The sequence below is a fragment of the Cydia amplana genome, chromosome 2, assembly GCF_948474715.1.
Source record: "Cydia amplana chromosome 2, ilCydAmpl1.1, whole genome shotgun sequence".
Lineage (NCBI taxonomy): Eukaryota > Metazoa > Arthropoda > Insecta > Lepidoptera > Tortricidae > Cydia > Cydia amplana.
In genome coordinates this window covers 17,791,597-17,814,493 of record NC_086070.1, presented here as the reverse complement: position 1 = coordinate 17,814,493, position 22,897 = coordinate 17,791,597, and the positions used below count along the sequence as shown (strand labels likewise).

At 36.6% G+C, this 22,897-nt stretch overlaps 1 protein-coding gene across 1 annotated transcript; it reads right to left on the bottom strand.

Moving 5' to 3' along the window:
• Positions 1-7,853: 7,853 nt before the first annotated feature.
• Positions 7,854-8,897, bottom strand: LOC134659226 (ras-related protein Rap-1b). The gene has a single exon (XM_063514857.1). It carries the CDS (start codon positions 8,712-8,714, stop codon positions 8,154-8,156), a length of 561 nt encoding a protein of 186 aa, XP_063370927.1. The 5' UTR covers positions 8,715-8,897; the 3' UTR covers positions 7,854-8,153.
• Positions 8,898-22,897: the final 14,000 nt, after the last annotated feature.

The following is a 22,897-nucleotide window of genomic DNA, read 5'->3' as shown; positions in this document are numbered from 1 at the left end:
ACCAGTGGGGTGAAACTAGATCTTTCGGGCGCTCTCGGCTCAGCGTTGCTACGAGCAATTAATTAGGGTTGGCAAAACCCCAGATAAGATAATGACTTAAAACTTGACAACCCTAAATAGCCGAATGAGATAGTGCCATACATTTGAAAGGGATACATGTTTCGTCCCTGAATCGCTGTCAAACTTCCGTTTTGTAGGAAGTTTCATTTCTGTACGGTAGTAGCACAGAATAAGTACATAATAGTATTATCATACAGAACGGACACGCACCGCCCCGCCCCGACTCGGATTACCTCGCCCGCGACATGAATGTGTGCGTAAGTCGCTCTACTGAGAGCATGTCAGGATTCCGTCAGAAACTCAATGACGCGTGTACAGACGTGCCGCGCACACATAAATGCAAATCATTTTTGATGTATGGCGTGTCCGCACTGTGGTAGTAGGTACTATTTATTCCACCGGCCTATCCTGCTGTAGGTTGACCACAACTCTCGCTGATCTAACATTTGTTGTAACGAATCTAGAGGTTCACGCGCTGTGCTAACGGACGAATGTTCCCAGATGAATAACTACATAGTTCACATGTTTTACTCTTTAGCGGACACACATTTGCAATTATGCGTAAAATAAAAACGCATTTAATACCAATAAAATACGGTACGAAATCAAATGTATTGATAATTATGTCTCATAATATGTATGTTTTTTTTTTATTAAAAATGGGCTTACTCATGGCCACAGACTAGCGAGCTTGATGTCCAATAAATAAAAGGATTCATAAGTTTCATGCCACGCTGTGGATCGTACCTACATATTTTATAATGCATGCTCTGAGATACTGTTTCTTTTTCATCATCTTTACTAGTATACATATACTTATTCTAGATTTATAAAATGTACACACAGTATTGAAACATATCTTTTGCATTGTTAATATCATTGTTTACGATTACAATTATTTTAAGTTTCTTTTATTGAAGAATTATTTACCTACCGTAAAATGTCCGTCCTTTGCTCCCCACTGGGAAATTGCTCTCAAACAGTTTTATATGTACACTAGCGACCCGCCCCGGCTTCGCACGGGTTAACAAATTATACATATACCTTCCTCTTGAATCACTCTATCTATTAAAAAAACCGCATCAAAATCCGTTGCGTAGTTTTAAAAATCTAAGCATACATACAGACAGACGGACAGCGGGAAACGAGTTATGAGTAATAATTTTAAATTTCAAATTTTGGAGTGAGGCTAGGCCAATTTTACGGTAGGTACTTAAATATTTTGCTAATGTAAGATATAATAAAGTGAGATAGTAAATAACAGTATTATGAAGCAATTTATCTAGTCAATATAAAAGTAGCGTGTTATAGTACATTACTGCAGACGCCGGGAAAGAAGGGCTTGCCGGGTGAGTAGGTATAGACGGCCGACCGTAGGGAGGCCGGATAGTGATACGAAGTCGGCAAGACCTTTTCACGGCTAGGCATGTATAGTGCTTTTCTCAAACATATGCCATGAAATAAAAAAAATCACCACTCAAAAAAACAAATTATAAATATCAACCACAAATAGCTACACGAGAAAAGTTTTTTAATTTTCCTTCCAATCTCGCCATAATGACTTTTTTTTACGGAAGTCGTCCATATTTCGCGTGTGTAGTGTTCGAATAGACCCTATTAGGGCCATTATACACAACCTGATAATAAGAATCTCAATTTCAATAAATAAAATAAATGCAGAGGATTTTAAATATTGTCTATGATCTCTGGTGACTTACGTATAGACAAGATTTTAAATTTATTCGTCAACACATCGAATCATACAGATTCTTATTCTTAATATCAGTACGTTCGTGTATAACAGGCGTTAACACGGATATTTTGGTCCGATAACCATTCATTCACTAAATATATAAATATATATATATAGTTTTCTGAAAGAGCTACGATTTTGTATGATTCCATGTACATATGTATATTTTCTAAATCAAATTTCTATTACACCTTATGTGTATAATTGCATGAATTCTATAGTAATTTAAATTGTATTTTTTCCCTTATTTTCTCGTAATGCATGTTAATTATAAGATGTAATTATTTTTGAAAAGATGTGTCCCGCCGAGTTTGTTGCCGGTCCCATATTGGGATACCCTCCTCCAATTGAGGGGGGATTTAAATCTTCTCGGGGCAGAGGTGTAGGGTTGGAGCCGGTCTACCTAGCTTTATTTGACGTTCATAAGCGCATTGTAATTATGCCTACTTGAATAAACTATCTTTTATCTTATCTTTATCTATCTTTATAATTCGGCTGTTTAGCCTGTTCATGGACACAGACCCATGTTTACATTAGAATTTTAAAAAATATTACTTCCCGGCCTAGGCCTTCAATTTCGTATGAAGTTCCTTTACAGTTCTCTGGAGTTGCTCCGCCCTAAACGTGATACTTCGAAGCCTGATATAACGCCCGGAGCGACGACATTTCATTGCATGTTTGAGAAAAGTAACTTATTGTTGTGTGATATGTGGCTAACTGATTTATTGAAAAAGGTTTAATTACTTGCTCAAGAAATTGGTGCCAATGTCAAGATACAGGCAAAGGTAATTAAATAACTACGTTATACATACAGGTACCTAGAGGTGTACCATTAGGTCCATTCCATTAGTAAGCACTAAAATTAATATTTTAATAACAAAACTTCCGTGAGACGAAAGACATATTAAATATATTAAAAACGGGTCACACACGTATTTTAAGTCGAAAAACGCTCGATATGTTCGGCGTTTTTCGACTTAAAATACATGAGTGACCCGTTTTTAATATATTTAAAATTAATATTTGTTAAATATTAACACATAATATGTTGAGACCGTAACGAAAGTACGAAATCCCTCATGTACTCCGAAAAGTTGTCAGCGAAGTACCTAAAAGGGCATTATCACACCTAGTTATGGTTGGTACAAAATTTACACATCTTACGAAAATTCTCATTAAATGAAATCTATTCTATTCAAAAGTTTGACACTGCGTGCTTTATTATGACTAATATATAATATACATACATATATATATATATATATATATATTTACTTACGAGACAAAGCTTGTGATTAGAAGTCGTTAAATTTAAAAGGTTATTTATTCCACAACATATTTATTTTACTAATTGTTTATTAGAATTGTACTTACTAAAGATAATACTGAAATATTGTTTTTTTTTATCTACGATGAAACTCGTATATATAATAATGTTTTATAATAATATTTTTTTTATTGATTTTATAATAAGATGTTTATAAAAACAGTGCTCCAGAATTTGACAGCTGAAGATGATGGCTCTGTAAAAGGTGCCATATGTTTTGAAGTAGCTGCCGTACAGCGCCATCTACATCAGCTAATTCGAAGCACGAGTTTTTCTTGGACTTTATATATAGGACAATATGTTTAGGTATATTAATCTACCTACACAGCTAGTAGAAAGAGTTATTTCAATATATAACTTTAGTCTGATGGAAAACGAAATATTTTAATGATGTGGTTCTGACCATGTTTAGATACTAAGTGGTCGCATTAAGTAGACTTCGGCCTCGTTCGAGAGATACCCACCTAATGCCCATTTCTGTAAATATGATTCGTGACATTGCCACTATCTGGCTAAATACCTAGTCAAAAATATGGAAATACCTACCTATATCAGATTGATTTATTATTTTATTGTGCGGTAAAAATAAAACCGTTAAAAGTGCAAACTTGCACGGTTAGTAGTAAAATGACGTCGAAATGTGCGATAAAACGTGTGATTCAATTCTTGACCGACTGATCACTTGAACCCCTGAGTCATTGAAGGTCAGCCGGAAGTTGACGGAAATCATTTTGTATGCGGAGTGACTCATCGTTTAATCATGGTATTTATTACGCATTTTTAAAATGTTTGGGTTTGTTATGATTACGAAGTAAAACATTTTTAGAATCGTCAAAATTAGAAGTTATACCTACTGTTAAATGAATGGGAAGGAAAATACAAAGATTATGACGTACTCGTAGATACGAGGAGTGATCTACTTGCTTCCATTCCTATGTATTCCAAATGTTTTTTTTCGTGTATTGTAATAATATTAATCATCATCATCTTCCTCGCGTTGTCCCGGCATTTTGCCACGGCTCATGGGAGCCTGGGGTCCGCTTGGCAACTAATCCCAGTAATTGGCGTGGGCACTAGTTTTTTACGAAAGCGACTGCCATCTGACCTTCCAACCAAGAGGGTAAACTGGGCCCGTATCGGGATTAGTCCGGTTTCCTCACGATGTTTTCCTTCACCGAAAAGGGACTGGTAAATATCAAATGATATTTCGTACATAAGTTCCGAAAAACTCATTGGTACGAGCCAGGTATTGTAATAATATTAATAACGACGAAATTATTTTAGTTGTTACAGGAGTCCTGTAACACGACATTAGCCTATTCCTTGCCTACCTATTCTACCTAAGGTATCTTCAGTTTGTTTATGCTAAGTAAACTATATAAAATTTGTATATTTCAAATTATACCTTGTCTTCATATATTTATTTAATATGCATATCTATTGAAAAAAATCTAGTCTTAAATGGTGGTACGCACTGGAACATTTTCTATCCAGACTTGCTTAGTGAGTAACTTGTAGTGTCTAGGGATCAGTTTGAATCTAATTGCACAACAATATCGGTAGAAATGTCTAGAAGACGCATCTTAAATAAAGTTGAGCAAATAAACAATTACCTAAATCTATCTGAAAATGCAAATGTTTTGTTGTAAGGGAACAATGATGAGAGCTTAGTTAGGTCATAGAAATTGCTTGACGTTTTTGTGATTTATAAACTAAGTAATGACGATACTTGTTGACTATTATTAATATTTTGCGTCAATTTAGTAGGCATGGTGTAGGTAGCGGTTTTCCTTGAATACTTGGTGTGAGCAATGGGTTCATCCAAATTCTACCAGTTTTTGTTACGTTTATCCTCTCACAATCCAAAAACCCTTAAAATTTAAATAAAATATTAAAAGTTGCAACTGTGACGTCCATTAAAAAAATACTTTTAGTGTAATTGTGTTTAGTGTAGTAGTAAACGATAGGTACTGATATTGATATTTATAAATTTCCTCGTCCCTACTATGTATAGCCGTATAAGTATACTATAAGTATCGTGAAGTAGGTAGACTCACAGCGCGCAACAATCTCTGTAACTTCACGATTCACGAGCATTATCATGCAGTAAATTACCAGCACTGATAACCGCACGTCCATTATGCGTCGCCCCGTTTTTCGCTGACCAATGCAGTTAATGAACTCGTTAACTTTCAATAACAAAATAAAAGCGTCGCGCCAGGATGTGGATGACCCCATTGCCTGCTAAGCGACAGATAAACACGACACGCCGGCGGCCCGGCTCCTGTGCCTTGATAAAAATATACATAAATGCAATACATAAGTACTAAAGCAATTGTAGGTTTAGGCGAATCCACGAGCTTTTGATGTCAAATTTTATAGTTGAAAATGTTGCATTTAAGACCTTGTTTTGAAAGAGCCGCGTGCCCCAGAGTGCACTCAGTCTAGCGTTAGACCTTGTTTCACTCCACGGGCGCGCCAACAGAACTGTCATGTAATGTAACTTTACAGTACATATGGGGCTACTTTTCCGCACTAGTGCGTAAAATAGCACTTTTCGTGCGTATGTCGAAACTTTAAAGTGCCATATGTACTGTAAAACGTTGTTCGATACACGTGCGAATAGGTAATTCGCAACTCGTGTCGATTTAAAACACTCCCTTCGGTCGTGTTTTAATTTATCGCCACTCGTTTCGAATTTCCTCTTTTTCGCACTTGTATCGAAAATAACTATTTTGTAATCAGACACTTAGTTGCATTATAGATTAGATTGCTTAGTTATCGAGTAGGTACCTAGATTAAGTTAGCATACTATGTTAATTTCCACTGGACTGTGTCAATTCTTATGTTACTAGAATGTCGACATATGCCCGCCACATCACTGCCATTGTTTTTACTAATCAGCAATTTGTACCTACATTTTGATTTCGTTGTACAATGTGGGACACGTTTTATAAAACTTTTACACCGATTAATAAATATAGTTGTAGATGGTAATTGGTTGTTTCATTCAATTAAATTCCATTAAAATTCCGAGCCAAGTGTCGTTTGATTGGTGACGGGAGCTGCGGGCGTGAGTCACGGCGGCGAGGGCGCGAGGGGAGTTCGCCTCCACAGAGAACAAGCCACTGCATAAATTTAAAATCGGTTTTATTGATAAATTTGCAAAAAAGAAATTAATAGTTATTGTACAAGTCGATTATTAATTGAAAAGATAAAAATATACAAGTTCTAATTTGCACAATATATATAAAAAAATATAATTCAACTCAGATCGAAGTCATTACCAATATCCTTGTGCAGTAACCTTAAATGTAAAGAAATGAGAATGGAGGAAACATCTAATTCCGTAACAATATTTGAACACCTATAATTAGTATGTTTAACAAAGTTCCATAGAAGCAAAACATAGGTCGGTAATTACATTTAAATGAGCTGGTAATCATAAAACTTTATCCCATCTTCCATAACGATTAATTTTAGAGTTCAATTTCCTAGAGCAAGGGGTTATAGATCTGGCAGTGCGGCAGAGCCGCATGCTCGCTAAGGCTCACTAATATTTGTTCCAGTCACCAACTCTGCATGGTGTCACTTCAACTTTTCCTTCGATACATTTGAATTATATAACAAGACAATATATCTGAAAAATTTCATGTATCCTTAATTATTTAAACATTACACACTGGTTCAGGCCCGTGGGCTGTCCCAGCCCCTCATAGCCTGGCTCACATCACCTAGCCGTTCAGAAGTCAGGCTCCATTTGTTTTTTTATTCAGTACTATTAGAACAATATTCTAGAAATTATGTTATACTATATGCTAGGTCCAGACAGTGAGGCATACTTATGACAAATTTTCACTAATATGTGGCACTTATTATTGCTATTAAGATGTTAATCCATTTACACTTGCCCACAAGTCTACCAAACTCATAATTAAATAATAAAACATGTGCCTGTACTGTATTACAATGTGAACGCCCTTGAGTGTTTATCTTATGGCAAATACAGGCCGTTGTAGCTTTTCCTGTTCATTGTAATTGACGAGACTAGACTGTCTGCACATAGCATGATTCACAAGTTTAAAGCACACTAAATTTGACAAAATTCATTCTATTCTATGAAAGAATCTTGACCAAATTGAGATTGTAAATTCAAATCGCCAAGGAGTGCATGTTGAATTAAATTGTTAAATAATTTTGTAAAAAAAAAACCATCTTACCATGTATACATGGTTTATTTTATATTAACCCTTTTCCAGGTTGTACCAATCTAGAAGGTTTTCCCAACAGGTCCAAATAGTTACATTTTGGTGATTCATTTGACAACAAGTCACATTATTCGTAAGCCCAAATTTAATTTGAACCTTACAACGGATTGTTAAAGTTGAAATTATAATGACAGATTTGGGGATAAATCATATAATGCCTGGAATAGGCTTAATAGGGGTACAATCGGGAGAGAACAAAGATATAAAAAGAATCAATTGATAATCCTATTAAAAAGGAGGCAGGTGCTTTAAACTTCCTCCTCAAAAGCAACCCTTGTATCTATTACAGCAGGATATTATTGTAATGGATTTTGATCAGCACACACTCCCCGGCGCCTTGATCAGCGCACTGGTTAATGGAATAACAGCACTAGACTTGTTAACTTCTGAACCTATCAGCATCCACACATTACAATTGGAATTTTCTAGAGTGAAACACACAGAATCTATTTGAATACTTGTCCTAATTTACATAGATCAAAAAGTGTAACTACACATTTACAGGATAGGAGTTTGTATTAATTTTGCGTTATTCTGTGCATTTTCCACTCGCGCTATAGCACTGGTCATGTTATAGCTCAACAAATGCACATTTAAAATGCTATAGGCAACCAAGTAACAACACTCGACCCACCCAGCTTAGTTAACTTTCGGAACCACAAGAGCCAAATTTAGGTTCGAGAAGTCTTTCAAATTATTAAATGTTTTATACCTAGTTGCGTCGGAGGCTCCAGGGACTCAAGCCTTACAAGAGAGTACACTTAACAGATTTCTTAGTGGTCTTCCCTGGTGGGCCAGGAGATTTCTTGTTGATTTGTCGTACTAGGTCATAGAACACGTCGTTCACGTTGATCTTGGCTTTCGCGGAGGTCTCCATGAAGGCGCACGATTGGAACTGGCGCGAGAGGTTGTGTCCTTGCTCCTTGCCCACGACTCGTTCGGCCTCCAGGTCACACTTGTTGCCCACCAGCACCATTGGCACGTCGTCCTTGTCCTTCACTCGTAGGATCTGTTCCCGCAGGTCCTGCAGGTCGTTGAACGTCGATTGTGCAGTGATAGAATATACTAACACGAATCCCTGCCCATTCTTCATGTACAAATCCCGCATCGCCGTGAACTGTTCCGTTCCCGCCGTGTCAAGGATTTCGAGCATGCACTGTTGCCCATCGACCTCCACTTGTTTCCGATAGCTGTCCTCGATTGTGGGATCGTATTTCTCCACGAAGATGCCTTGTACGAACTGTACTGTGAGGGCGGACTTTCCCACGCCTCCGCTACCTAACACTACTATTTTGTATTCGCGCATTATTTTCTATTTTGTGTCGCGTGATTTTATTGACCGTAATCAATATTCAGTTCGTTATAAAGCACATAAACTTGGAAGTTATTGCAACAAAAAAAAATATTTCAACAACTCAAACCGCCATGACACCGTTAACAGGGCGATGGCTCACACACTGTACCGATGTTGCCACTTGCCAACGTATACCATAGATTAATAAATGTGTCATACAATCATCGACTACAAAAGTCAATTACCCAAAGTTACCTCACACTGAGCTTTTTTTAAGATTGAAATTATTTATTTTCGAAGCAAACAGTCCACGGGTCACTTTAGTTGAATATGAACTAATAGAGGACGTGGGCCTGTGGGACAGGAACAATTAATTGCATGGGATGCATCGAATTATTTAATCAATGTACTAGATTGGTACTTGATTGGTACATGCCTTATTTTAAATTGTCGATGTTGATTAGAGAATCAGTTTTTATAATATTATATATATGAATAGCACGAAATCAATAAAGTAATGATTTGCCTATTTTATTTTCAAGAATTATAATTATAGCATATTTTTTATAGCGGGATACAATGTGTGTTTTTTATGCTGGTAATGTTCTTATAAATTAAAGTTCAGTGTTATATCCCTAGATTACCCTACTGTTTCTGAGCAAAAATATTAAACTAAAGAAAAAAGAAACTTGGCAAAGAGCATGTCGGGCCACTCTCAGTGTAGGGTTCCGTAGTTACCATTCTGTCACAGTAGGCTAACTGTAAGGCTGCTATCTTACAGTTCGACCTTCGGCGTCGCTTTTTAACAAATATAAACATTGATTTCAGAAGCTTGGCCTTTTGCCTCGCATGAAAGTTCACCTCGCTGGTTATAAGTACGCTTCGGGCTTGTTAAGTAATGTAGACCAAAAATGGAGGTAAAAATAGAGCCTCGCTTTTTACCTCCATTTTTGGTTTGTCTTCCAAATCTCCTCTTCTTCAGCTTAGCCTTTGGCCTCGCTGCGCCAAGCTCGGCCTGCGGTCTCGCTTTTTAATACAATGGACTTTGGTTGGCGTATGTGCTCTAGCTGAGCTTATCCTGAAGCACGGCTTTGACCTCGCATGAAAGCTCGGCTCACTGGGGAACTTCGGAATTTTAGGCCCGGCCTTTAACACGCTTTCACAATTTTTAAACAAAAAATTTCGCGCTCGCTGCGCTCGCGTTTTTTGCTGCTTTTCTGGTTGACCCTGTAGAGTCAGACCAAGAAAAGTCTACAGCGGATTTGATAGCCCACGCAGTGCACGTGTCATTTTAAACGTCAAACTTCTATGAAATTATGACGTATAAATAACACTTGCACTGCGTGGGCTATCAAAATCGCTGCAGACTTTTCTTGGTCTAACTCTACCTACATGCTAACTTGACTGGTGAATGAATAGTAATTTAAACGTATGGAATATCTTTATTTTTGGTATTATGGTCGGACAATCGCTGTTCAGCCTCGCACAATATTTAACTACTTATTGAGAAAAAAGGGCTCTCCTCCAAGGGCCACACTTGACGTAAAAAGGAATCGGCAAAAACTGATAGAAAAAAGCTTTATGTCCACGCAATAAGAGCGAAAAAGACATCGCTCGGCATGTTCGGATCGGCTCAACCGACACCGGCCCCTATTTCACCAAGCCGACATTTGTCAGTGACATATGTCGAGTGACAATTGTCAAGTGACAAGTGACAAGTGACAATTTCGTAAACTGTTTTTGTATAGAAGTGCTTATAAACATGACAGGCATTTAGTTACAATTGTCCATCTTTCATTTAATGACAATGATTTGGTGAAACACGAGTAGTTTTTATAAGTCGACATATTTGTCAATTTGTCGGTAATTATTGACATGAGATCGGAGCTGTGTCAGGCTTACACATTTGTAGTGTTGTGACAATTGTGTGTGTAGGGGTGACAATTGTAGTGTTTTCGTTGTTAGTAAACCCCGTTATCATTGTTGCAGTTCATTGAAAATAAACGTTGGCAAAACTTTGTACTCTAAATTCGCCTTAAGGATAGAAATAAAAATCGCTTTAAATCGCTTTTAAATTCTTCTTAACTAGCATGAAATCATAATTCCACTATAAATTGTAATTGTTGCCTATGAAGTCGTTTAGTAATTCAACATTTAGGATTTGGATTTGGAATAAGTCTCAGTATAGTTTTCATAATTTAAAAAAATTATAATGCGAAGTTGGGGACCGGTAGCGAAATTAGGTACCTATGTTGAGGTAGGTAACGTTTTTTTAATACGTTACTTGGGCGAAGTTGGGCACTAACAGTAAAGTTAGGGTTTTGGTTAGTTAGAAAATGAATCTCCGCGAAAGCAATAGTGGTGATATTCTTATAGTATAAGTGAATATATAAATAAAGTACAAATAGATTTCTACTTTGAAAAATTATGCTTTCACGCCTTGTCAACAAATAATGTTTTTTGCAACAAATAATACTGCATTAGATGGGGTTGGGATCTCAATCAATATCATGTAAGTGATGACAACACGGCACATCGAAATCAATTAACGATTTCTTGTCAAGAATTGACAAATATGTCGACTAGTAAACATTACCCTTGTTTCACAAAATAATTGTCATTAAATTTAAGATGGACAATTGTATAGCCTGACCAGTAATGTATGATAATTGTCAAGAGGGCGTTGTTATTCTCATGTATAGGGTGACAATTCAGTGTAGTATGAAAAAAATTAGTTCCAGTGAAATTCCGCAATATGGCGCACCCTCAATAGATCCTGGTTCACCTATACCAAAATACCTGTCATGTTTATATGAAGTTCTATACAAAACAATTTACGAAATTGTCATCTGTCACCTGTCACATGACAATTATCACTGGACATATGTCACCTGGCAAATGTCGGCGTGATGAAACAGAGGTCTGTCATTTTTTTGACAATTGTCGTACCTGTCAGCGTGGAGAAATAGGGGCCGAAGGTTGAAATTAAAATATGGCACTGCCTAGGGGCCCCGACATGCTTAATCCGGCCCTGATCATGTACATTTCAAGCAAAAGGGAGTACTTTCGCAGCGCTTTGTACGAATTTTTACAATGAAGAGAAGGCTTTTTGTATATAACTCAAAAACGGCTACAGTCTGTGCGGAAAGAGAAGAGTCGTGAAATGTATGGGGCCCACTGACCATCCAGCCTCTAGACTCAACTTAGGCCAATTCTTTCATGAAACCGATGCTGCCAAAAATACAGGGGTGCGGGGGACGAGGTGAGCGAGTCCCGTGCCGTGATTGGTCCGTTCAAACACACGTGGGCGTCAGACAGTAATATCTGCCGGGCGCTAGTGATGTGACACGTTGAATAATAACATTGTCAATCACGGTCAATAATGTAATAACAGTAATAATATGCAAGCATGTTTTGAATGCTATGTTGATTCGTTCGTTCGAAAACATTAACCCATAACGTTGTGGTTTCGTTAGCAGGTGTATCTGCTTTATATAATTAATTTAAAAATAAACTATTGGTAAAAAGGCGTCTTATGGGATTTAGAGAAGCGCGAGACGAGACGAGATGCGGATGCGGATATTCGCAACATCCCTGCTTGGAAGCACTTCTTCACGCAGCTCGCCCTTCGGCCTCGCTTTAAATTACTGAGGGTTGCACGCTTGGGAGTCGGGGTGAAGGCTTCGGGCCTTCGGCGGGTCAGCCTTCGGCCTCCCAGCCTGATATTCGCCCTTCGGGTTCGCTTAACCTACTTGGAAATTTTCCTTTGCCCGTGTCCGCCGCCATTTTGAGTGTTTTCAAAAAATAATTCACATACTAATCTTGGGCCCCCAAGCTCGCCGCATGCCAAATCTCAACTCGCTCAGACCAACTTGAAAAAAAAAAGACGGCCATTTTCATAATCATAATCATAATTCTTTATTGCAACCATGGTATTACAAGGTGTTTTTATGTTAGTTAGTACATTTTGAAACTTTTTAAATGCAATTTGTGTTGTCTCGGGCCCTCTATGGCATTTGGTCGAGCACCCCCCACCTATCTCTCACCTTTGAAGCTTTTCATAAAAAATAAGTGGCCATTTTTACCGCCATATTGGTTTTATTAAAAAAATCCATAGGAATACAGCTAGGTGACCCCGAGTTTTCGTGACCAAAATTTTAGCGCGCTGGGAGCATTTTGAAAAATGATCGCCATTTTGAATCCGCCATTTTGAAAAAATAATGGCGGCTTCAGAAACTGTCAGCGTCCCTCTATGACATTTGGTCGAGCATCTCCCACGTATCTGTCACCGTTTAGTGACCAAAAGTCGGATTTTTCTGGAAGTCACCAAACCACCCCCTCTATACGACCGTATCAAAGTCAAATACCCCAGGAACCCCCTTCTGGGAGAGCAATTATGTCAATTAATCAGTCGAGTTGCGGCTTTATATACAGGGTGGATTTTCTTTTTGGCTCAGTGAGGGCAGCTACCAGATCCCGTACTGCTACGAGAAAGCGGTCTTAGGAGACCTTCCCTCGATTTCAAATTAGATCCCATTCCTATTGAGGATCAAAAGCTTGTATGGAAGCAAAAAAAAATTCCGGCTAGAAAAGCCACAAATCGAGGAAAACTTTTCCCATAATATTTGAATGAAAATGAAAACTTTTATTTTTCACATGCTACTTTTGTATGCCAATCGATTCCATTCCTATCCAGTATTAATAGTTTCCTAGGGGTCGACTTACGGCAATGTACTAAAAAGCCACAAATTAATAAAAACTTTTTCCATACATTTACTATGGAGAAAATGTGAAATTTTATTCACAATTTTCTACCTCGCCCATCATTCGTACAGCAATGTCTTCATACAGTATTATGGTTCTTAAATGTAACAGGACAGGACTGATTGGCCAGATAGAAAACTGTGAATTAAATTTCACGTTTTCTCCATAGTAAATGTATGGATAAGTTTTCTTCAATTTGTGGCTTTTTAGTACATTACCGTAAGTCGACCCCTAGGAAACTATTGATACTGGATAGGAATGGAATCGATTGGCATACAAAAGTAGCATGTGAAAAATAAAAGTTTTCATTTTCATTCAAATATTATGGGAAAAGTTTTCCTCGATTTGTGGCTTTTCTAGCATGAAATTTTTTTTTGCTCCCATACAAGCTTTTGATCCTCAATAGGAATGGGATCGATTGGCATAAAAAAAAAGTTTGTCAAAAATGACCTTTTTCTCGTATCCTGTATGTTTTTTCCAAAATCTGTAAATGCCAATCTTCATTAATTTAAAATCGAGGGAAGGTCTCTTAAGACCGTTTTCTCGTAGCAGTACGGGATCTGGTAGCTGCCCTCACTGAGCCAAAAAGAAAATCCATCCTGTATTCGCGGTATCCTACTATACCCACCCATTAAAAACATCCTGTATAATTCTATTAAGAGTTATTACATGGTTTAAATCAAATATTGATTTGTTATTATGTAAATGAAATGTTATTTAACACAATCTAACTAAATGAGGTTTAAATTATTTGGCCGAATGTTCAAGTATCATTGCCATGTTGGCAGTCGTACACAGAAAAAAAGCAAAAATTAAAAAGTTAAACCGGCACCCACTATTCTCAACAAAAATGGAATCAAAATAATGCATTTTAAATTGCAACCGTGTGTTTTTGTATAAAATTGGTCTTGTGATAAATTTTTGCAATGTTTTTATAATCGCTAAAAGTAATACGAGTACCTATGTAGTGCTGAATTGACAATATCGGTTATGTTCAAGGGGAAATTGGTACCTGACCGTAAGTGTAATTCTCATATTATTTATTTGTTTTATAGTGAATTTTTCGCAAATACCTATGCGATTTGAATTGAATGACCTTATCAATAGTAAACAATCACATTCTATGGATATGGACATCACTAGTTTGGGCTTAGGAATGTCACGTAATAAAAGACAAGAAAGGATGTATACGGATGCAGCGTGATAGAAAGAGACTTTCTTAAAAGACGTCATCGAGTTTCAAGCGCTGTCAAATTTGATGAGACGCTTAAATTAAAATATTTTTTTATCCAAATCTCTAAAACATCGGCTTACCTGTGAAATGAAATGCCATTTTTTTGTACACCAGAGTTTTTAGTGTTCTTGCCACACAATTTGACACAACAATAATGCATTTTTGATAGCAAAAACTTCTTCGAGCTACCGAAGTTTCTAGACCGAGCCCGGTCCGCCGACTGAAGTAAGCGGTGTAGGCGTGACTCGAAGATGGAGTAACGCTACCGTATGTGTGGCAGAGGGGGTAGCGCGACTATGCTATGTCTAGAGGCTGGATGGTCAGTGATGGGGCCTAATACATTCTACGACTCTTTCTCTTTCCGAACAGACTCTAAAGTGATCATGTTTGCTGTAAGTAGTTTCTGTGTTTCTTAAGCTCTGTTTCTACTATTTTTTTTCATATTTTTTGGACCCATAGTTCAAAAGTTAGAGGCAAACCCATAGTTTAAAGGGAGGGGATGGGGGGATGTGATACAATTTTATTAGGGGAAGTACACTTAAAAAAGTCTTTTTTTAGATTTTTTTGTAGGTACGACTTTGTCGGATTTATTGATTTACACATCTACGCCAAATTGCAGCTTTCTGGCACTAACGATCACGGAGCAAAGCCGCGGACAGACAGACAGACGGACATGGCGAAACTATAACGGTTCCTAGTTTACTGCGGAACCCTAAAAACCGATTTCAAAAACGATAAAATAAAAATAATCCCTTTATACTTCTTTTCCCCTTTAGAAAATGGGATTAGAAATGACGATCCGTGGAAAGGATTTTAGGGTTATGCAGCTCAATCCAGAGGGGCTACCGCGAAAATCGAATATCGCAAATTGCGGGGATCTTTCTCTTTTACTCCAATGAAGGCGTAATTAGAGTGACAGAGAGAAATGCCCGCAATTTGCGAAATTCGGTTTCAGTGGTTTGGTCCTGACTTCAGTAAATGCTCAGCCATGGCAGACTTGTTCATCTGACGATTTTTGACAGCTGCAAGTGCGCTTTGTTTCTCCGGCTTTGTTTTCTACAGTAGGAAAGTACGGGAACCCATTGAAATAAAAAAAAAATCATTTCAGTCGGGACGAGGGTTTCAAGATCTCATCCACATGGAATCCAGTCATTAGTAAATGTAAGCGTAAACGAATATCGACAGTCGATAAATCGAATATCGTTAGTGTTGTGTGTCGAGTCGACAGAGTAACATTCCTAGTGCGCAAAACGTTCAAGCGGATAAACAAGACCAAGTGCGGGTAGTTCGAAAAACTCGCGCAGCTAGAAGATGTTGATGTCAACTTTAGCCAGTCTTCTCCGAGACCACGAGGACAACGTCGTCCTCGAAACGTCGGAGGTAAATCTTAAAATTGAAATACGCGATTAATTCCCGTTGTACAATTGAATAAAATTTCTCTGTTAACCATGTGTGACTTTGCGTAGTAAGAGTGGTACCTACGTATCGTTTAGGTACACCCACGACCTGCCATTTTCCCGCCTATTTGTCACCGCCGTTCGTGAGGCACGCAAGTATCACATTTGGTGTCTAATTAAAGACATACTACTTAATGGACGTGGCTGTAAAGGGTTAATCAGTTTTCGAGCCCTTGTATACCTATGTAGCGCTGGTTGGTCGGTGTAAATTAGAGATGGGCTCAATATAGAGTTTGCCGAATACGAAGAATACAGGTGAATACGACGAACATTGTGGAATTGGATATAATGGATATTCGGCCCATTTCTAGTGTAAACCACAGTTCGGACCAATTAGTGTCTTAAATTGGAACATAGATAATCTACCAGTTGATCTTCGGTAAAGAAAACCATATGACAATTGTTTTTATTAAAGCCGGCCAAGCGCCGATCATATTCATACGAATTTTCGTGGACACAATATTTTTGAATCTACATACCATAGGTACCTAACTAACTATTAATAAATATTTGATAATCTCGAGGGTCTCTTCAGAAAAGTAAAATATGATAGCTACCTACCATACCATCTTAATATGTGTAGGTACATTCGCCCATGACCACGTGGTAGGTATTATTAGTGCCTGTGGGTAGTAGGCGTACAATCAGCTGCAGACAAATGTGACCCCCCCCTGCAGAGAGGTTTGTATGCAAAGGTGTTAAGCGAATAGTATTGCTGACTGTACACATGTAAAATGTAACTATAGTTTGTCAAAGGACTGTCTCATTTCAAACATAGACAGAGATATAATCATACTATCTTTATCTTACACTAGTACTAGCTTTGACCAAGCTTTGACCAACTATAGTTAATGCGTTCCATAACACGCGTGTAACAACGTTCATACTCATTATAGCCGGTACCTACATTTTACAAATACCTACCTACATAAATACTACTAGGTACTTTCAAGGATTTCTGATTTCGAAACAAAAGTATGAGCCAATAAAAGTTCTCAACGGCTCTTCAATCACTCCAAACGCAAAGGAAAAATATCTGAAAGGTGCTGCAAACTTCTCAAATGCCTCCCTCTACACGGGCTCGTGGAAAACACAACTTTCCGGGCCCTTCGCTTATCGGGCTGGTTTTACGTCGCACCTCCGAACTTATGTAATTAGTCAATGCTTTGATTAAAACCTTATTTCAATTTCATTATTGGTATGGCATTGAATTGTGACCCAGCGTCTTAATTCGTTGTGTAGGCTCGTTACTTCGATTCAGATTTAGCAAGCTCTAAGGTCCCATCCAGTCTTAGAAGCTAATTTTCTGCACTGAGAATATTTAAGTACTTACTAACTAGGTACTAAACACTTTTAAGTAGGTAGCGCATGAAATTATATGTGATTAGTTAACGGAACTTTTAGTACATAATATAAATAGTCCATAATAATATACATAAATGTATGTTTATGTACTGTGCCTTTTAAACCGACTAACATAAAGGACTCCGGCTCCGTGGAAGTGTGATTCGATTTGTGTTCTCTCCTCCTGCCCAGGGGCGGATTAACAATAAAGTATTCTATGTCCATTCCTAGGGCTTACGTTTTCTACGTACGAATTTGAAAATTTACAATTATGTAGACCAATTCGAACTTACATTTTGACATAAATGATGTAGTTTTAAATGATGTAGTTGGCAAGGGCGCGAGCGACACGGACGGGTACACTCATGGTATAATAATATACTCCGCCTGGTACTCTCTTCCGAGATTCGCGAATGACCTAACTGTCACTTGCCTACGTCATCATGCTGTTTTCAGGTTCTCAAACTTTAAAATGTGGGAGAATTTTAACCAACGGTGAAAATTATTTTAACGGCATTAATTTTAAGTTATTCATGTAGAAACATAGTAAAATAAAACAAATCTATACTGCCCTTTTCACTCCTACTCTTACAGTTCCGAATAGAACAGCCAACCATTTTCGTAACAAAACATTAATTACCAAGCTTACGACGTGAAAAGTCCGGAAAACACTGCGACTGCTGACACTGAGCGAGAAGGAAATAACAATTAACACGCGTTCGACAAGGATGACGGTCAGGGACAACATGGCGGATTGTCAAATGTGACAGCGCTATCCCATGTTGCCAGTAGTGTAAACAGAATTAGGTACCCGAACGTCTGAAATTTCTTTCGTGAATCGGAAGATATTGCTAACGAATAATTAAAAATGACGTGTTATTGTAAAATTTAAGATAAAATACATATAAATGAAAATTATAAAATTATAAAGAAATATTTTAACTTATTAACCATAGATATAATGTACCCATGTTACAAGTTATGTTGAAATAAAGTGGCAATGTTATTGTGACGTAGGCAAGTGACACTCTGGGAAGAGAAGACCATGTTTTATTAGACCATGGGTACACTAGACCACTAGTAGTTAGTGTGCATAAGCATTGCCATTCAGCGAGGGAATGCTGCCAGCATCTTTGGCACAATGCCGCGGGGTCCTTTGTTAGATGTTTTTTAATTTAGATTAGTTTAGTTTTTAATTTTATTATAAGTAGGTAACTAGTTTATATTTATCTATAGTTATTAATTTTAGACTGTAATTTTAGGTTGTGGTTGAATAAATCTTCCAGTAGGTAGTTAGTTTTGACGTTACAATATAACATACGCCATAAGCATAATATTATGTTATATACAATAGACTGTTACAACTCTAACCCTTCCCATAGTAGAGCAAAAATCAAAGCCCAGTTTAACTTTATTTTTGTGTAGTTTTACCCAAACGTATTGGTAAGCACTTTATATTTACTTAACAGATGGCTCACCTAATATTAGGTCGAATTTATTCTAAAGGGTACGTGATATACCGATTTCGGGGATAAGAAAAACTATACTCATATTTAGAATAAATGGACAACAGCTGTAGGCAAATATTTCTGCTATCGCGGATCCCTTTTCTGTACCTACATATAAAAAAGTACCTACTAACAATTTATCTAGTTGTAGCTAATGGTACCGACCATTAAATATTATCTATTTACTTAGTAACGGTCAAATGACCGTCGACCGTGTTTGACTCCGTTAGGTACCTAGTAAATGTTAAATGAACGTAGCTAAATAAAAAATCTGGTACATATACATATATACTGGAAAAGAATGTTACTTATACTGGAAAAATAATACAAAAACAGTATAAAAGCTTTGTTGAGCTAGTAACGGATAAAATGGCGTGCCGAACTGTACCTACTTTTAAATCCGACGTTGACGCGAATGGACTTTTTGCCTTTTTTGGCTTTTATACGAGCAGACAGATTTATTGTTTCTCCTATTGGTACACTCATAAATAATAACTTTTAGCCTTTTGAAATAGTTAAACTTTTATAAAATAAAAATGGATTTGGTCGATCCTCTTTATTGGGAAAATACCAACAAAGTGGCAGTTTGGGATAAGCACACACTCATTCGCTACTTTTGGAGTTACTACCCACTCACATGATTCCGATTTTAACAAAAGGTGCCCTGAACTGCTCTGCCATTTCGCAGATACGACGGCACAGTGTCATGATATTTTCAAAAATCGATAACTTTACTTCTGCTAAAGCATTTGCAACGATTATTTTGGTTTTTTAATGATAAAGAAACAAAGAATTTATTTTACTACTATAGCATTGTGCTGTTATAATAAAAATAATTATTAAAAATTCACAAAGTTGACCCAATGAAATAATGTCCGCGTTATAGTAGAAAACTATTTTTAATTAAAAATCTAAATCGATAACGTATCTTTTTTTTGTATTCAATTTAAAGAAGACTTAATAAGCTTTTAATTGGTACTAAACATCTTGATAGCTCACCTATGAAATTGCCGAGTAAAACTAATTCAAATTCCGATAAGAAACTTTCGAATTGCTCAATCTGCTGTGAAACTATATATTATGTTCATGATTTTTTTGTGGCTAATTTAGACACTGAAGTACTAAAATATAGTAAAAAACAGTTTAAGACACTAATAATCTTGAAATAAAATGCATAACTTATGCAATTATAACGATGATAGTAGCTATATAACTTAAAATAACAAAAGAGTATCTACGTACCTACTAAATTTTGGTGTTTTTATAATTGCCGATCACCAACAACCGAACTAACTTATAACTACACTAACACGTTTAATACATCCACCATAACACACACTTCACAACATATTAAGCACAATAAACCAATAATAACTATTAACACATAAAATTATACTGATTACAAACGTAAATAAGCCGGTAAACTGACTTCTTCCATCTCAAAAATAAAGATGGCTACCCATTTAGGGTGGAGACACAACAGCGCGCGGTGCAGATGTTCAACAGAAATAGGAACTTTAAAATTGTAATACCTAATTAATTATTTATTTAATCGTATAATTATTTAGTTTATTCAATGTAAATAGCAAAGAAATATTAGTAAATACAAATTATAAGTAAGTAGTAAAAAAAATCCCAAAACGCGTATGCAACGCGTCTAGTACACCACATGCCTTACGATATGCAGAAATGCTTTAAGCAACCACAGTTGCCGGGTTTGTACTTACAATTTACCGTCACATGTTTTGATCGCTAATCCTGTGTAATACACAGTGATTTAATACATTCTATGGTTTATTAATGTAACTTAATAATCGAACTATTTAATGTCTATTGGTTGCTCAAGATATATTTAGTAATCTTAGAAATGTAGGGCATTCAAATAAGAAACACGTCAAGAATCTACAGAACTATTGTTTTGAAGTGATATTATTTGGTCATCAATATTAAGTAGGTCTAAAATATAGTTTTAAACTAATAGACCAATAAACGCGGAGTAGTTTAATATACATTACTAATAGAAATATCTAAATTTGAATACTTGAGGCATTTTAAAACACGCAGCAACTTTTTACACATCGCACTTCCTGAACAACTTGCAAAGTAAAATAGATAAGAAATACTGTGGTTGTGTCTATATGGTTGAAACATTTTTTAAATATTGTCACGTTGGTAGTCTGTGTTTTAAAAATTGTTTATACCGTATTTGTGCAGCCCTTCACAGATAATAAATAAAAAACCGCATACACTCCTTTTGCAACTCAAGTTGCGACGATCATTTTAGAGGTGCGCAATCTTGAAACTCTAGTTGCTGGAATCATGTGAGTGGCTACAAGCAGTGAAGCTGCAGGCGCATTATGGATGGTTTTATCCACGTGATAAAATAACTGTCACTTTTTTACACCGCGGGGTAGGGTGTACCCTTATTTTACCGTCAATTTTTTTGCCGAATCTTGTTTTAAAGAAAATTATTCATAGAATAATCGAATCCCACATTTTTGTTACAATTAATTTTATTTCTTCGATGGTTCATTTTAAAGATACATACTATGTAACTTTATTAAAATTCAGAATATTTATTGAAAGATTTTTTAATAAAATAAAATACTAACTGTAGAATTCATAGAGTATTATTTGTACGACACTAGAGTTCACAGATTATTGATTTCAACTATGATTACTTCACTAAATTACGTTTCACCTAGTATTCATTTAAATAAAACACATTTCAAATAGGCACACATAAACGCACTTAGACTTAAAAGTCTAACTAAATCCGAATCGGAGCACCCCACTATCCACGTGGTCTTGTCTGTCCTAGAGTGTTGTAAAAAGCCGGAGGCGCGGAGGGGAAGCAGCCCTCGCTCGCCATAGCACTTGTGCCTGCGCTTTGATACGCAAGGGCGAAGGGGCTGCTTTGACCTTAGCGCCGGAGCAGACGCGGACCACGACTCGGTAAAGAATATAAGTCCAACAATAACAACTCCGCAACATTTAAATTAATTTGCGTCAACATTTCATATGATTTTACCCGCAACGTTTTTGTTAACGTTGCAATGACTTTCGGCCTAACAAAAATATGTATGAAGAATACTTTAATAATAAATATTATTCTATGAAATTAATGTTCGACTAAATAATGTTCTGTATTTTAAGTTTTGGTAAACCATATTTATGAGAAGTAACTTTTATACATATCGATGATTCTGTGAAATGAAATTACATGGATAAATTATCCTTAAAACCAAACAATTTTTTAATTTTTTCTGTGAAATGTAACTAAACTGAACTAAAATTGTTTGAATTAAATATTCTGTGTAATGATTATTTTGCAATATGAAATTACTTGAAATTTTTTCTGTGAAACAAAAATCTACAGAAAAATTGGCGACAAAACAAAGGTAAACCGCGGGGTAGAAAGTGACAGACACCATTTTATCACGCTATCACGTACTTACTGGTTTGGTTTATTCTTCCAGTTGAATACAATTTAAAGCATAAAATAAGCTTCAGTTTATTAGACTGGTCTGAGTTTTTCCATTTGAGCGGTGCGAATTCCGAGGTAAAAAATATCTAATACTCAAAGGTTTTTGATTTCATCTACCTATTCAATCATTTGACTCACTTGACCTAGACGGGATATTCAGCTCGAGTTAAGCCTCTGACAGCTAGGATCGACAGTCGGACGGACGGGCATAGAAATTGAAAAATTATACCGGGTCATTAACTATTGGAATTGGAACTAAGTATAAAACCGGGGTTACAGTCCATATTAAATTTCTTATAGGTATTTTTTCGTTGCATTTCCAAAATCTCGTTGGATTTTAACTCACATTAAACATTGGCGATCAAAGGAAATTCAGTCGCTGTGTATGTTTTTGGTTAAAC